This window comes from Mycteria americana, chromosome 1 (assembly GCF_035582795.1).
Source record: "Mycteria americana isolate JAX WOST 10 ecotype Jacksonville Zoo and Gardens chromosome 1, USCA_MyAme_1.0, whole genome shotgun sequence".
Lineage (NCBI taxonomy): Eukaryota > Metazoa > Chordata > Aves > Ciconiiformes > Ciconiidae > Mycteria > Mycteria americana.
Window position 1 is genome coordinate 124,131,887 of NC_134365.1, and position 15,900 is coordinate 124,147,786.

The following is a 15,900-nucleotide window of genomic DNA, read 5'->3' on the forward strand; positions in this document are numbered from 1 at the left end:
GGCCCATGTCTGAATTGGTGCTAGCCCTGTCTCGCCCGCTGCTGAGCCCACCAACGACGTGTACAGCTGCACCAGAGGTCTCTAGGGACTGCTTTTTTCCCCTGAATGATTAAATACACAAGATCTTGTGCAGATTGCTATTGGTAAAGTGACAGAAACTTGTCATTGTGTCTAAATCTTATTATGCTGCGATCTCTCTCTTCTCCTTTTGGAGGCGTATTCACGCTCGCAGCTCAGGCAAGAGGGAAAAGGCAGAGACTGTGAGAGAAAAAAACTCTCCTGCCTGCTGCTCCTTACACACATTCCACCTGGATGCGTGCATCGGGATGGGGGCAACTGATCAACTGCTTTGGGATTACTCACATAAGCAGAGACTTGCATGCGGTAGCCGAAATTAACCTGAGCTGTCATTTGGTGCTCAATGTGACATGACTCATGGACGTGGGCTTGGACTTGAAGCACATCCCTTCCTGAGGCTTTTGTCCACTTGGCTCTTTGTTTTTTTAAATTCCTTTGACTGCCCAGATTCAAACAAACCACAGAAAGGGAAATACAAACGGGAGCCCGAGGCAGAGGTACAGCACACATGAGAAAGACCATGTGGCAGGAATGTGCCAGCCTGACACTGGCAGGGAAAGGCAGACGCTCACATCCTCACAGCCTTGCTTGGCCACAGCAGAAAAGACGGGGGGAAAGCAACCCATCCCCACAACCCCACACACTCCCTGCTTGCACCTTGTTGAGGCTGGCAGGATGGCGAGGGGAGCCGGGGAGGGCAGGAGGATGGAGGTGGCTCCCTGGCCATGATCCCAGTGTGTAAGGCAGGAGAGGAAGAGAAACTGCCAAGCAAGGCAGTGTGAAGCCGAGGGTCCATGCCAGTGGGTTATAAGCCATCTGTGCCAGTGCACTCATAACCTGAGCTGCCCCAGCGTGTACCTAGTCCCTGTCTGGCAGGGAAGGTGCGTGCTCGCTGCCAGCCCTCCGATCTGGCCACGGCAGGACCTGCAGGAAAAAGTTCTGCTGTCATATTCCCCTGCACCTGTTTTGTGCCCAGACCTGCTGGAGACGGCTGCAGGGAGGGAGGGCAAAATGGCTCCTTGCTCTGTGATGCCCCAGCCAAGCTCCCTGCTGAGCTGGGCAGGGGCCAGCAGGCAAGGAGCCGAAGTCCCTGTGCCCACAGCGAGCGCGGGAATGGGCCATGGGAAGCCCGGGGAGGCCTGAGCTGGCCTCCCCTGCCCGGCATTACACTCTTGCAGCATCTTCTGGAGGGGGTTTTTCTAATTTTCATTTGTTGGCTCTAAAACACCCTGCGTATTGTGCAAAAATCTGACTTGCTGAACACCTGCATTTGCAAACCTTGCACATTCACGGTGCTGGCGGGGGGTGAGCTGAGACGAGGGTTGCTGTTGGCTTTTGGGTTACTGCAGGCAGGAGCTGGCGACCCTCAGCAAGGTGCACGGATTGCATCTGCCCATGCTACATGCAGTAGGATTTCCTTTTCCCAGAGGGAATCGCAGCAAAACAAATGAAGCAACTGAGGGAAAAGGTAGCTGCATGCACCTGGGATATCAGCCCTGCCCAGAGTTATGAAAAAAAAGATGACAGAGGGTAATGAAGGGAGTAAAAGGACACCTAGCCTTCCTGTTTTACAAAGGAGTGGGCAAGCTGGCACGATGTCTCATTTTCTTCAGAATCAGGGGTTAGCAGAGGTCTTCCCTTGGAAAGGAACAGGGCAAAGAAATGGATCTTTGTCTCTTTAAGATGAGACGAACTGCCACTCTTAGTCATATATCTTTACTGCACCCTAGGGTTATAAAAACATACATCTTCATTTTGAAAGTCTTTTATTACATCCATAAACATCAGATTGCAGCTGACTGTTCCCTGGATGAGAATGTCCTCCAAGTGAGTTTTGACAGGGGGAGGGAGTGAAAGTAAGATTGTTGTTTTTTTTTTTACTGGAACGGTGTTTATAGGGAACTTGTCAGTCTCTGGCATGCTACAGCCACTGTCAGAGAGCTGAGCGGCACTGAAGTGAGAGGACACGGGTTTCTCTGCTTATTCTCACTGTTGGACTCGGGTACCATCCCAGGTGCTGCATACGGTAAGCTTTCCTCCTGTCTTAAATAGGATGCAGCGTTTGCTTTGTTTCAGCGCTTGGGTTTTCAAATGGGTTTTGAGAGAAAACTGAAAAATGGGTCTCTGTGAAAAGAACTAATCTCTTCATTTGCTCTGCTAGCCACTCCACTGGGAGTCAGATTGCAGCAAAAAGAAAAGAGGGAATTAGATCTGAGACTTTCAGAGCACCGAGTGCTTGCTCCAGTTTAGAGACACAGGGGTAACAGCCAAATTGTTTTGACCGGAATAGTGAATGCTCTTGACAAGTATTTCTGACACCTCTGATACCTGAGGAATTGCAAATCCTTTCAACAGGTACAAGAGCTATTATTTAGAAATACATTGTAAATGCTGGGCTGTATTTCTGTCTGATGTGTTTTGCCTGGGTGATTCCACTCGTGAGGCATCATGCTCCCTCAGGCAAGTGCAAGAAGTACCTCCAGAAATGCCATCGGGGTATTTCTACATAGGGTGTTCTGTAATCTGCAGCATGTCTATGAGAGCATGCAATGTTTCCGCTCCTTCAGCATGAGAAACCCAGAGTACATCCACATTGCAGACATGAGAATGACTGCAGCACAGTGCAGTTTAAATTAGCTTGGTAGGGGAAAGTGGGAGCAGCTCACAGCTCAGCAAAGGTGATTTATGCTTCCCCTGTCTGTGTGAATACAGTGTGGACGGACTGAAAGACGGGAAAACATTGCTATCATACCTCTTCTTCCTTCCTAAAGTGTACTGTCCCTTGAAATCTAGGGTCTTGTTTTAAAGACTCATTTGCTTTTCCCTGCATTAGTGATTGCAGTCCTGTGATGGTCTCAGGAAGGGGCTGGGGCTTCACCAGGCTGACTTTCCCAAGCCAGCTGAAGCACCCGAGCACTGGAGTTGGCAGTCGGAGGCGGGGAGCTACTGGAGCGAGCGCTCCCAGTGCGGCCACTGCTGCAGCAGCTCAGGCAGTGATGGGATCCCCACGGGATCCCAGCGGTGGCTCTGTCCAAGTTATATTCTCAAGGGAAAAGGGGTTGGGAACCTTGTGCCCTGCTGTGTCCATCCCACGAACCAGGAAAGGCGGACCTTATTCTGCAAGTACAGTCACTTTGGCATCTCACGTTTGCCTGAAGTTTATGCATAGCAGTACGATCCTTATGAATTTGCCCCAAAAAATTGGTCTCCAGGATAATGTGCCAGCATAAATCTGAAAGGCAAGCTGGGTTTTCTTGTGTTCGTAAGCTGTTGTGTTGTTCGTGGACACTCTGGCACAGTGCGCTGATGGGGTAGAGGCAGTCCTTGTGAGCCAGACCTTTCAAAACCGGATGGCAATTCTGGGTGTCCCACCCAAGAAATACGAAAGGGGTCTCCTTTCCAGAGAGTGCTGACTTAAAACAAGCCATGTCTCAGAGACCCAGCACCCCTCAAAAAAACTTCTGCCAAACCTTGACTGTAATCTGCCGGCAGAGGAAGGCAGGTGGGACAAGGAGTCATTCCCAAATGCTGTCACTGTTCAAAGGACCAGAATGACTTTTTGGCTAAATGCCTCATCATCAGAGCTGGAGGTCTGGGGACACGACTTTGCAGGGGGATTGAGGGTGTCTTCTTTCCTCTGTCATTTTCTGTTATGTCTCCCTCCCGTTTTTTTCAGAGAAAGAAGAATTGCTCCAGAATTTATTGGGACAGATTGCCGAGCAGTTCTCAAGGTAAGAAGCTGAACATCATTATTAATTTAAAATGCTATTTCTTTTATCAGCCTGAAGTGAAATTTTCACAAGAGGCAGAGGGGCATTTAAGATTTCTTTCAAATCCCACTCTTCCTGCCAAATTTAGGCCTGGTACACACGTGATTTCCTGCTGACAGCAATACGGTATCTTAAACCAAAAGCAATTTTGGTGATTATCTTTGATCTAAAAAAGAGATCAAGTATTAAATATGAATGTTCTTATTGTGCTCCTGCCCTCTTCGGAAGCAAAAGAAATGCTTCTTCGCTGAACAGTCAAATCATCTGATTTGTTTCATTTTTCCCTTTATCACCCAAACATGTCTCTCCTCCGAGAGGACTTCTGAACATCTGTATAGCTGTTTAATTTATTCCAGCTGTTTTCCATAAGACAGATCAATCCCACCCCAGCTCAGCAAATCACCAGCATAACTGAAAAGGAGGAGGGCTTCAGAGTGTGCAGACACCACGATGCTGCTGTTAGGCGAAGCTTTATCAATTTAACTCTGCTTCCCTAGGGGGTACAATAACAAGTCACTGCGGAGAGAGGGGGTGATGAAGTGTTGCAGAGCCACAGTACATTCCCAGGGCCATAACAAAATAATTCGTTGTTAATTTTTCTGAAAATTAAACGCGGGTGTATTTTCCACCCAAATTTTAGCATTTCCATGGAAAATTTTCTCTCCCCTACGGCAACCGCTGTTGGACTGATAAGTCCTCTGAAAAATGTAGACATTTCTAGCGAAAGTCCTTTGCACCTAGGGTAGGTACGGCACTAAATGTATAACATTAATACATGAGGGTTTTCTTTTCAGGGTTTTTAAAATCAATGAGCTGAAAACGGAAGTAGCTAATCACTTGGCAATGCTGGAGAAAAAGGTTGAATGTGAGTGTCCCTGTATTCTTATCACAGTGGGAACCGGTGCCTCAGAAGCCCCCTGCCTCGCTGCCCGCTTTGTACCCCCACTCCGTCCCGCTCCTCACAGCCCCTCCAGTCGCTCATAATGTGGCCGGCCTCCGGCCCCAAAGGCCGCAGGCCGGCCCAGGGTGAGGCGCGGGGAAGGCGGGAGCCCGTGGTGGCACTGACTGGCGGGGCGAGGCCGGGGAGGGACGCCTGGCTTCGCAGGCATCCGGAGCGCCCCAGCGGGCTCCCCTTGGAGGGGCTATTGAGCCGCCCGCCGAGCTTTGGGCCCGCGGCCACGTCCTCCTGCTACCATGTCCCCGCGGCAGAGGGTCTCCACTGCCCATCTCCCCGTCCCCCACCTCCAAGCCCCCCGGCCTGCCCTCCCACATCCCCTCGTGCCCCAGCCCCGTCCCCCCCTCACCTCCCCTGCACCCAGCGGTGACCCCCCATGCCTCTGCACGGGCGCTCCCTGCAAAACACCCCACACACACACCTGGGCCCCAGCGCTCGCTGCTGCATTTTGTAATTAATTACAGGAGGGTACCACAGCTGCTTTCCTTCTACTTTAAGTCAGATATTTGCACGGGTCAAACATGTTGTCTTGCAGAGAGACTTTCTCCTTTCGGAAGTGCGTTTACTACCTATTAAGCAGTCGGGTCGGTCCTCACTGCTGACCAAGGCCCAGCACCAGTGCTGAGACCGGACTGGATTTCTGCTAAGTGTCATGTCGCACACCTCCCTCTGCCGGGAAAGGGCCTGAAACGGGGCAAGGCCTTTCCCCGCAGCATGCGTGCGTGCTACGCGTGCGTGCTACACCCGCAGCACAAATACAGCCTGAACACCGAAGCGTCCATGAACAGGCGGCGTAGCATGTGCTGAAATACAGCCGGAGGCTACGTCTCGTTGTCTCACGAGGCAGTAATTTCCGGGCTGCAAACACAGGGGTTCACCCCTTGCTGGCCATATTGCCTGGCAGGCTACTAGGCAGCATCACTTTCCTTGCTTGTTTGGTGTGTTAACAGTAACACAACCGTATTCAGTTAGCGTGCAACAATCGAGTTAAGTTCATCTGGTCAAAGAGCTCCTTCTCTGTTTTTTGGGTTTTTTTTCCCCCCATGCAGCATCTGACTTATTGTTTTTCAGTCTGCTATGCAGAACACAGACCCCAGAACGGCAGAGAAGGGGTATGAATAAGGCACTGTCGCACAGCACCGTTTTGACACCCAAGGCCACATCCTCGCTGATACGCAGCATTTAAGTCAGGAGCGGGCAGAGTCTTCCCCGGCATCACAGCTGCAGCAAGCACTTTCTCACTAGAGCTGGCTGGAAAAAAAAAAAGTTTCTAGTTCATGGAAGAAGTTGTTTTCTTGAAATTTCCCCCAACCAGAAGCTACCTTGACCCCACAGCTGCTTGGTGAGACTGATGCCTTTGTCAGCAGGGAGAGGAAAAAATGTCCTTATTCAAAGAGTGGCTGCAGGGGAACCTCTCCCAGAGGCCACCCCAGCAGCAGGCTCCCGGTGCGGTGGGAGGCCTCTGGTGACGCCCACAGAGGGGTGCCCCTGCGGCGTGCCTACCCCCAGCACAGGCCTCTGCAAGGAGCCCGGGTAGCGATCCCTCCCAGTCTGCTTGGCTGCAGTTTACCCCAGGCTCCTCTGATTTATTCTTTTGTCCAAAAGAAAAAAAAAGAAAGGAAAGAAAGAAAGAAAAAGAAAAATTAGCTCACTCGCTCTGCATTTTCTGTGAAACTTCCGACCAGCTCTAGTCCTCAGGGCTAAGTGCCATGGACTAGAGCAAACGAGGCAAGCGTTCCTGTGGGTCTTCCTATCCCCTTGACAGCCCAGGAGAGAAACTACCCCAGCCAGCCACGGGCCGCTTTTGGCCACTGGCTCTCCCCGATGACCCCTGGGACCCCCGGCTGCACCCTGCACACACGCTGCCTTTCAGCACTGGCAGCCCGCGGCGGTGGAGGGAGATACAAGGATTTGCATGCTGCTGCCGGTGGCGAAGAGTTGTGCGTTTGCACTCTCCGGCGCTTTATTGCTGGTTTAGGGAAGGCAGCGTACCCAGATTCACCGTGCCGTGCAGGTGAACTGAATTCACGGGTCCCCAGATGAAGGTTCTTTCTGTAAGTGGGTCTCGCCGCTGATGGAAATAGCAGCAGATGTAGCAATCTGCTGCCATTCTGCCTGAGCGCTTGCGATCCCATCTCCAGCAGCCTCAGCCTGTGGGAAGGAGCTCCCTGGGTTGCCTGTCTACAAGTGCACCCATCTGCTCGAAATTGGACTTCCAGAATTTGCAACAGAGCCAAATCCACATAATTTTGAAATAATCCCAGGCTTTCATGTTTAAAAAGCAAAACTGTGAGGGGAAGGGAGTGTCCGATCTCCCTACTTGAGCTGGGCTCCCAGAGGTTGCTTTAAGAGCTGTGTTTCAGTGCTGGATTCAGCCCAAGGATTTCTTTAGACAGCACAGGGTCTTTTCAGAAGGTATTTTGTGCTGCAGAATAATATAATGGGCCCTTAATCAGTGCACATGACAAGGCCATTTATCATTTGTGAGCCAAATGTGAAAAGAATTGTGCTTTTGTTTTGCCTTTTCTCCTACCTCCTTCGGAGATCCCTTTTCCACCACTTTCACATGTGATCTCCAGGATTTCTTCCCCAGAGGGGGTGTGTGTGGGGGGGATAAGTGCTCATGACAGCACCACATCTGCACCTCACAAAAAATGTTCTCAGCGTCCTTCTCATTACTGTCTAGAGACCACATCACAGAGACGTGTTTTCAAGGAGCCAAATCTTTTAACTGATTTTTAAATCCCATCTAAAGCTTGTGACTTCCCCTTGGAAAATGCATCCACGCAGGGCAAGTGCTGAGAAAGCTTTGTCCTGTGGCTTGACTTACTCTGCTCCAGTGTTTGCACAGCAGCCCACACATGACTAAGGAAGCTGGCAAAAACCCTTTACAGTTTGTAAGCATCTCACATCTACCTTAAGAAAATAATTATGTAAATTCTCTGCTACCCTGGAGAGGTTTTGGAAGAAAACTAAAGAGATGCAATACGAAAAAATGCTCAGGGCTGCCATTTTGCACCATAACTCCTCTTCTCTCTGCAGTTGCCTACCCCACTACCCTGTCAGTCTGATAACTCTGCTTTGCCTCTACTGCTTCAAATAGGCACTGGCCACCTTTTAGACAACTTGGCAAATGGGCTACCCATGAACTTCTCTCAGATGAATGCACCGAGGTGGCACATAGCAGCGCAGGGCCTGCAGGTCAGCTGCAGCTGATCATCAGCAGTTGAACCAAGTACCCAAAAAAGTGCAGCCAGATATCCAGAATGAAGGTATTGAATAAGCAGGACAGCATCTTGCCTGTATCATCACATTGTGATCACCCAAAGAAATTGCTTGTAAAAATGCTAGACAAAAAAACATTCATCTGGAAATGGCATTTTTAAGTGGAGGGTATCCCTGTAATCAAGCATAAATCAAACCCCTTTCCCTTTCCTCTCCTAGTATGTGGCATTTTGGACTTGGTTCGTACACGTCTCTGTTTTTCCGCTTTCCCAGTTACAACAGCAATCTTTGTTTTTACTAGCATAAAGAAAACAAAACTGAGGTCTCTGCTTATCTACAGAGTTGTGTGTGCCCTTCCAAGGCAGGTTTTTATCACTTAGATTCTACGCTCCAGATAAGTGTGATTTTGACTATTATTTTCTAAGAAATGGACTGAATACTGATTGTACGATTGCACATTCCCTTGAGTTCCCTGAACCACAGCTTGTCCATGCAAACAATGAGTTCAGTAAACAAACGAGCTGTGAAATGATTGCATATGAATGACATGTACTTAATAGATGGTGCTGCATTATGTCCTTGAGCACGCCGATACTTCAACGAGAGGGAAAGAAAAGGGAGAATATTCTCATACGTGCAGTGCGTTAGGTTCTCACGGCTATGTGGAGTGAAGTGCATTGCTGCATAAACAGGCAATCAAACTTTTTGCCCTATGGCTGTCATAATTACATACAGAAGGGGAATATAGGATTTTTTGTGCCACATGCAGAAATAGCCTTTGATTACAAAATTGATTGGTAAAAAGTGACAGATCTTCAATACCTAAAAAAAAAAGAAATCAATCATTAGAGCAAAACTTTTCAACATTTCTCTCTCTCTCCTGCATTCTCACTTTGGTTTCTCTGTATCTAGCAATGCCTCTCAGAGCTCCTTTATGCTCTGTGTGAACTTTCAAATTAAAACTTTTTATCCTAATGGGAATTCTAATCCTACCGGGACATGTTTGCCTAGCTGCACTTATCATCCCATCACGGGAGGGTTTTTTTCGCTCAGGATTTCCTTTGATTCGTGTTCTACAGCAGAGAAGTGAAGGCACCAGAACAGCTGACTGCTGCTAACAATTGTGGAAAAGCTGAGACATTATAGCTGTTCTGTGAATTAAAATACTGTAGCTATTATCTAAAATTGGCAGCAGAGAATTCCTATGGGTTTTCAAGATATATCGCTTTGGCAGCACCTGCATATGTGAGAACCGGGGCAGACTGTAAGCGCTTGCTGGCTCACTGGATAACCCCACTGTTAAAGCCCTTTGAAATTTTGCACAATTGGGAAACGAGATCCTTCGACTTTCGCCATGGTAACACCCCTGTTGTTTTCCTTTGTTGACAGTGGAAGGACTGAAAGTAGTGGAGATTGAGAAATGCAAGAGCGACATTAAAAAGATGAGGGAGGAAATGGCAGCAAGAAGCAGCAGGTAAGTTCTGCTTTGGACCTGACCAAAGAAATAAGCATCTGGTTTCAAAGCCTAATGCAACGTTTCCACAGAATTGAGTTACCTTCTGGGCTTAGAAGTAAAGGAGCAAGGGAACCAATAACCATTAAGGACAGTGGCTTTAATTTAACATTTGAAGATCTATAGCCATTCATCTGTTAAAATAGCTCGGGCCGTGGGAATAGAGAAAAAGGTCTTGCAACAGAGAGTTATTTTTCACCATACAGAATGGGAATTCTTCATCCAGATTTACTAGGAGAGAGGGAAAGGGAAAAGAACTTCTGCAAAGTGTGGTGTTTGGTTGGGAACCAGCTAACGCTCGAATCAGCTCCAATATATTCTGGGAAAATATCAAATAAATATGTAGCAGCTCTTCTAATTATGATCTCATGCTATTATAAAACATCCATTTCAATTTCAACAAGAAATTGGGAATTTACTTCTAATTCAAGGGCTCACTCTGATTGTGAAGCTTGCTTTCGCTGTAATTAAAACAACAGCAGAAAAAATTGCATTTTGTACAGTACGCAGTCTCAGCTGGAAAGTCTGCCCCGTGTCACTGAAATACCCCATTAGGACAGACAAGTCATCGCTGTGAGATTATGAATACTCCTGGGAAGGTTGCTGAAGAGGGATATACCGCGTTGCTCAAAGTGTGGGTGAAGGGGATTTTTCTCAGCAAATGTAACTATGCTATCTTGACAGCCTCTCTCTTTTTCTTAATTTGGGGTCAAATTCTCTGACCTTTAATGAATGCTATTTCCTATGGAAGGCAATGGGAGATTTGCTAAAAGAATTAGGCTTTATACTCACTCGCTTTTATATATTTTGATATCCGCATATGTCAGGAGGCACAGTGTTAATACATTCTTATTAAGTCCAAGGCCAAATTCAGCTGTCATCCTAGCATAAATGCAGAGTAACATTATTAACCTCAGATCTGCTCCAGATATATACCAGTAGGATGGACTACAGTTTGCCCTGGGGCTTGCATCATTTCTTGTTCAGGTGTGTGAGGAATTCCGATTAGAAAAATCAGAGCTCAGATTGGCAGCAAACACAAAAACACGTATGCTGATTTGTGCCAGGTGTGAAGTGAATAACGTGTGTGCCCATGCATGCGTCTTTACTTTTCCTCTACCGTTGTGGGAGCTGGGAGAGCTGCATTTACGAGCATAGTGACGCACAGGCGGATAGGGAATTAAAACCAAAAAAAGAAATTACGGCAACTTCACGTTCACCCAGTTGCCACCACATGCATCAGGAAGTATGAGACCGTCCCAGCAGCAGCCATGACTCATTCCTGTCCCAGACCTTGTCACCTTACAATCTATATTTTGTAGTATAAAGAGCAATCTGTTAACAAGAAAAACAGGAATGGGGAGTGCTGCATCTGCCCAGTGCAGCCGGCTCCAGCTGAGGTGTTGTCTTTGCTGAGGGCTTCTAGTGGGATATGACAGCCGGCAAAAGCCAGAGACCAGCATGGAGCATGATGCTGGAACGCTGTGGTAAAAACAGGTGCAGTGCTCAGCAGCAGGTAGTGCTGGGCACAGACACCCTAGCTAGCTTGCTCTGAGCTTGCATTGCATAGCTGCTTTAGCTGAAGCAGGCGCCTAACTCACTCTGCTCGGCTTCACTTTGTGCTGTATCGATGTGGAAGCTACCTACCACGGCTCTTCTTGGTTGCCTCGAGCTGGTTCTTCCTCCTCCCGGCTGCACCAAAGCTCCTCCTCCTTGCACAAAATTTGGCCCATGATTATCTGTACCCTAAGGGCTTGGGTCTCAAAGCAGCAGCTAGATGCGGCCAGGTTCAGTGTATAACCGGGGGTGGCTACAAGTCACCTCTTTTTGCTATAAGAGTGAGGAGAGGATGCTCCTTGGTGGCTGGCCATTAAGAAGGACCCCACCAGGAGCTGCTGAAGAATGAACTGTGGCTCCCTGTTCCTGAGGGTGCATGGCTCCACAGGACCCATGCCACTAGCCTGCGGTGACCCCAGCCTAGGGGTGCTTCACCCCCGAGCGGCTGAGCAAGCTCTCTCCCATTGGCGTGAGCTACATGCATGCTGTGGGGGGGGACAGAGGCACCCCAGGAAAAATGGAAATGGTTTTGCTGCTATTTAGACTTGTCATCCCTTGTGCAATGTCATTTGCTAGATAATGCATTACCGTTGCAATTAAAGATCACATCTAAATTTAATTAATGTATATAAGTATGTATGAGTGTGTATTTTTCCTTCAATAATATCACAGTGTACACAGCTGTATTCTTGTATGTTTACATATTCTTACATTTGCTGTTACATTACCAAACAACAGAGTAAGGACGAACAGCTAAGTTTATAAAAGTAATCACGCACAGTGAATTGTGCATCTCTCCTCTTCAGAAGAGCAAAGCAGCCGCACTTGCATCCCCTCAAATTGCTTTTTTTGCTAGTCTGCTTTTTGCGCTCACCGCTGGAAGATGCTAATAACATTATAGTGTCATTTAAAATCATGATCATTTGCAGTTTTGCATTTGTAAAGGTCTGATGCATCCTGGCTCTGGTGTGTTCCCCAGTGTGGTAGGATGAAGGCTTCAATGTCTTACTACAGCTGGGAATTACAGATAGTTGGCTGACCCTCAGCTAACCCTGGCAGCCAGTTCCAATTAGGGCAAGGAATGCCCCCTTCTCACTATTTTTATCCTACTATCCTACCCCTCACAGTGGTGTTTTGAGGAAACAGCTTTAGAAACGATTAAGAGAGATTAACTGAGAATCTCCTTAAACAGGGCAGGAAAAGGCAGCTGGCTGAAGCCAGCTGACCACCATGAACTGTAAGATGACATAACTTTCGCAGGATTCAGACAACACCATCAGAAATGATAGCAGATATCAATGTTAAGAGGAGAAAAGAAAAGAGACCCGGACCAATACTCAACAGAGAAGAGAAGCACTAAAAAGAGACACAATACAGAATATGCAAAATAATTTAAAAAGGGACAAATGAAGTTAATGGAATACTTTGGTTGGCTTATTTGGGGGGGTTTCTTTTAGCTTCATTTGGCAGGAGGCTTTAAAAATGAGAAAGGATAATCCAAACGTTAGGACTACAAGGATAAATGCAAAATGCAAGCAGATCAACACCACATGAGAGTTATTAAAATCCATGTGACCAACTACCTGGGAAACGTGTTGAATTAAAGTGTCACAATTGCTGTGGGTGATACCACAGAGCTCTTAGTTTTATTGTGCCCCCTGTGGCTGTAAGGCAAGAAACTGCTCTCCCACTGCAATGCAGCAACCTAGATGTTCTGCAAAGGCCGTGAGGCTGGTGTGCACCTCCTGCCGTCATGGTCTTCTGCTTAGTTGGGATAACATCAGCTTGGCTCTTCCACATCCAGACGAAGGAAGAGTAGATAACTGACAGTGGGTGCTGGTGTTAATAACTAGTCAAGTGTTAATTACTTGTAATTGCTGGCAGCGACTCCCTTCCTCCAGGACCGTGGAGCCAAGCAGACTGTGTCTGCTGAGCCTGTGCCTCACTGCTCATGTCCTGCCTGAAGGGCAGCAGGCAAGATGGTCATGCCATCAAAATGGATGGTCTTACCCAAGCTTTTACCGAGCCCTGGAGCCGGGCTGCAATAAGCCATGGGCTCAGTGGGTGCCTACACTAGTAAATAAGCACAGGCGTGCCAGTGTCCATGCTCAGCGTGGTCCCAGGCAGGGCTCTGCTGTCCTCGGACAACTATGCTTGCCACGGACAGCAAGCTGCTCGCTAAAAGGAAAGTTACTTGGTTTAAATAGAAGTGATTGGTATCCGTGGATACTTGTCTGAAGACAGACACACTTCACTTGAATTCAAATAGATGGAGAATGGGCAACAGGGGTGTTGCACAAGGGGAGAAAATCCTAAAGAGGATTTCACACTTTTAAAACATTTGAGCAACACCACATTAGAAAGGGAGAAGCTGGGGAGTGGACTAATTCTCTGAGTGATGCCTACCGAGAGACCAGAGTACTTCTGGCATTTTTTGAGGCACTGTGGTTCTGTTCCCACAATGTTAAGAGCCGAATATTTCATTTCAGGACTAACTGTCCCTGCAAGTACAGCTTTTTGGATGAAAACAAGAGGCCGACTCCCCGGCGGGATGTACCGTCCTACCCAAAGGTACCACACAATGCTTGCTCTTCCCAGAATCCTACCACGCGCTTGTCATCCTGACAAGTGCTGGTTTACAATGCATGATTCCCTAGCCATCAACCTCCTAGTTATTCTAAACCCAGGGCCTGACCCAAAATCCCCGGAAGCTGATGGAAAATGCTGTCATTGCCTGTGGTGACTTAAAGTTGCATCCTCAGTAGTCTTTAATACATGAAAGCTCATTAGTGTTTGAAATGTTAATGAACATTTTGCATTCATCAACATTTAACGCTGTTATGTCTAATTATATTTGTTTATTCTCCATGCTCATAGAAAACAATCAAAAATAGCCTATAACGTTGTACTCTAATTGAAAATAGTGCTGCTGCTTGTTTTCTCCTAGTGGATTATTTTTTAATTTAAAAAGTAATTTATGGAGATGTTTCACCTAGGGAAACAAAGAGAAAATGCGACATTGGATTCTCTCCAGAATGATTCATTGTCCCTGTGAAAATGAGTTAGTGTATTTGCTAGAGAAAACAGTAATGCTTGAAGAAAAATGTCTACTGGGCAAGTACAAGTACAAATCCACAGTGATGAATGAGGCTGAAACCATGAAACACAGGATCTTTGGTCCTAGCACCGACAGTCTTTGCCCACAGGAATTATTCAAAGCTACCAGGTTACGTCTGCTCAGTGCCCAGCTCACACCTTGACAAAACACCAGCTCACACACGTGCAAATCAAAATTTAACAGTGGGCATTTGCCTGCACACATCAAAGCTGGCTGAGCCGCTCTCAAGTTCACGTGGTCCAATGTGATGCAGGTGTATGATACGGACATACATTCTGGCATATTTGTCTTCAGGGCCTTACAGAGCAACAAATCATAAGTTCTGCTGTTTCTGCTCTGCCTAGCAAAAGCAACCTCTAGGTCTCTGAAGCAGACATCATGAGACTTACATTTCTTTTAATTAACTTTTGCCCAAGAGGCTTGTGCTCCTGACACTAACATGTTTTCGCAAAATGTATCAGTTCTAAAAATTATTTTTTCCCTTGATACGTATATATGTCAGATCAACCTTTGATCTACTGCTATGATATTAGGATCTTGAATTAACAACAAGTGCAACGAAGAGCTGTACTGACTGACTGCAGAGTAAACTGGTAGTCTGCGTTGTCCCTAGACCAAAGCTCATAGGAGTTTTGGTTTCAGGTTTGGGTTCTGTTTGTCGGATTTGCAAAATTTGTTATCAGTTGTCACGTGCTGGATTTGTCCAACATCAGTGAGGCTAGGAAGTGATGAGTACACTGAAAGAAGATGTCATTACAACACTGTTATCAAATAACAAATCTGTATTGCTAATTCACAGATTTCTTGCAGAACATCATATTAAATGTACATTATACAGGCAATGCAAAAATCATTGCCTTCTCAAGAAGGAAAATTAATCTTCAGTGTTATTCTTCTTTGGATTAAGTATCAACAGTTTGGTGGCTCAGAAAATTTCATTCACCTGCTCAGTACAATAAGCCCAAACTAATTAGAGACAGCCATGGTAAAAGGGCCAATTAAAGCTACAAGGTTTTTGTGTCCCAGAAAGACTCTCATCAATAGAGTCTCGAAAATATGATTCAGTAGAGTCCAGATCTCCCCTGGTGTTTTAACACTCCACATTCCTTTTTTTTCATTTTGTATACAAATCATAACTGGCTGATGAGCTTGATTTTGTTTTAAGCCTCTAAGCGTAACAATAAAAAATCACTTGAATCTTGCAGGCTGACAACCAATTTGAAAATGTGGGCATTCTTAAAAAAAGACTCAAAATGAGAGCATAAATCATCTGAAAGTATCATACCCACCAGCTAATTTAACACTATAAGCATAGACACTCCACACCATCCAGCCATGACTGGCTGCACTGAATGTTGCTGATGCTCTGCAGGCAGCAGAACCGGTCCAGCCGGGGATGGATCTGTGCCCTGCATCCCTTACATTCCCTTGCTGGATCTACCTGCAACCCCATCCATAACACCTCCACTCTCCTCCCTTTTCTCCCAAACCCTCCACCTCCCTGCTCCTTAAGCACCTCCACTGACCAGCAGCCTGCCAGCTGGTGCTGTGGCAGGCAGCGAGCTGCCAGGAGCCTCGCTGCCCACCAGGCATGGGCATCCTGGGGCGACCATGAGCAGCCGGTGGGGAGGGAAAGAAGAGTTGGGCAGGCAGAGGGAGAGATCAGTTGCTCTGTCCTTGGGAA

General features: G+C 47.0%; 1 protein-coding gene across 1 annotated transcript in view; it reads left to right on the forward strand.

Moving 5' to 3' along the window:
- The window catches only part of PDE9A (phosphodiesterase 9A), a 49,483-nt gene that overhangs the window by 18,161 nt on the left and 15,422 nt on the right, over window positions 1-15,900 (forward strand). The window contains exons 5-8 of the mRNA XM_075491872.1: window positions 3,755-3,809; window positions 4,643-4,713; window positions 9,418-9,502; window positions 13,588-13,669. Of these exons, the coding sequence (XP_075347987.1) occupies window positions 3,755-3,809; window positions 4,643-4,713; window positions 9,418-9,502; window positions 13,588-13,669 (293 nt within the window). The remainder of the gene's footprint in view (window positions 1-3,754; window positions 3,810-4,642; window positions 4,714-9,417; window positions 9,503-13,587; window positions 13,670-15,900) is intronic.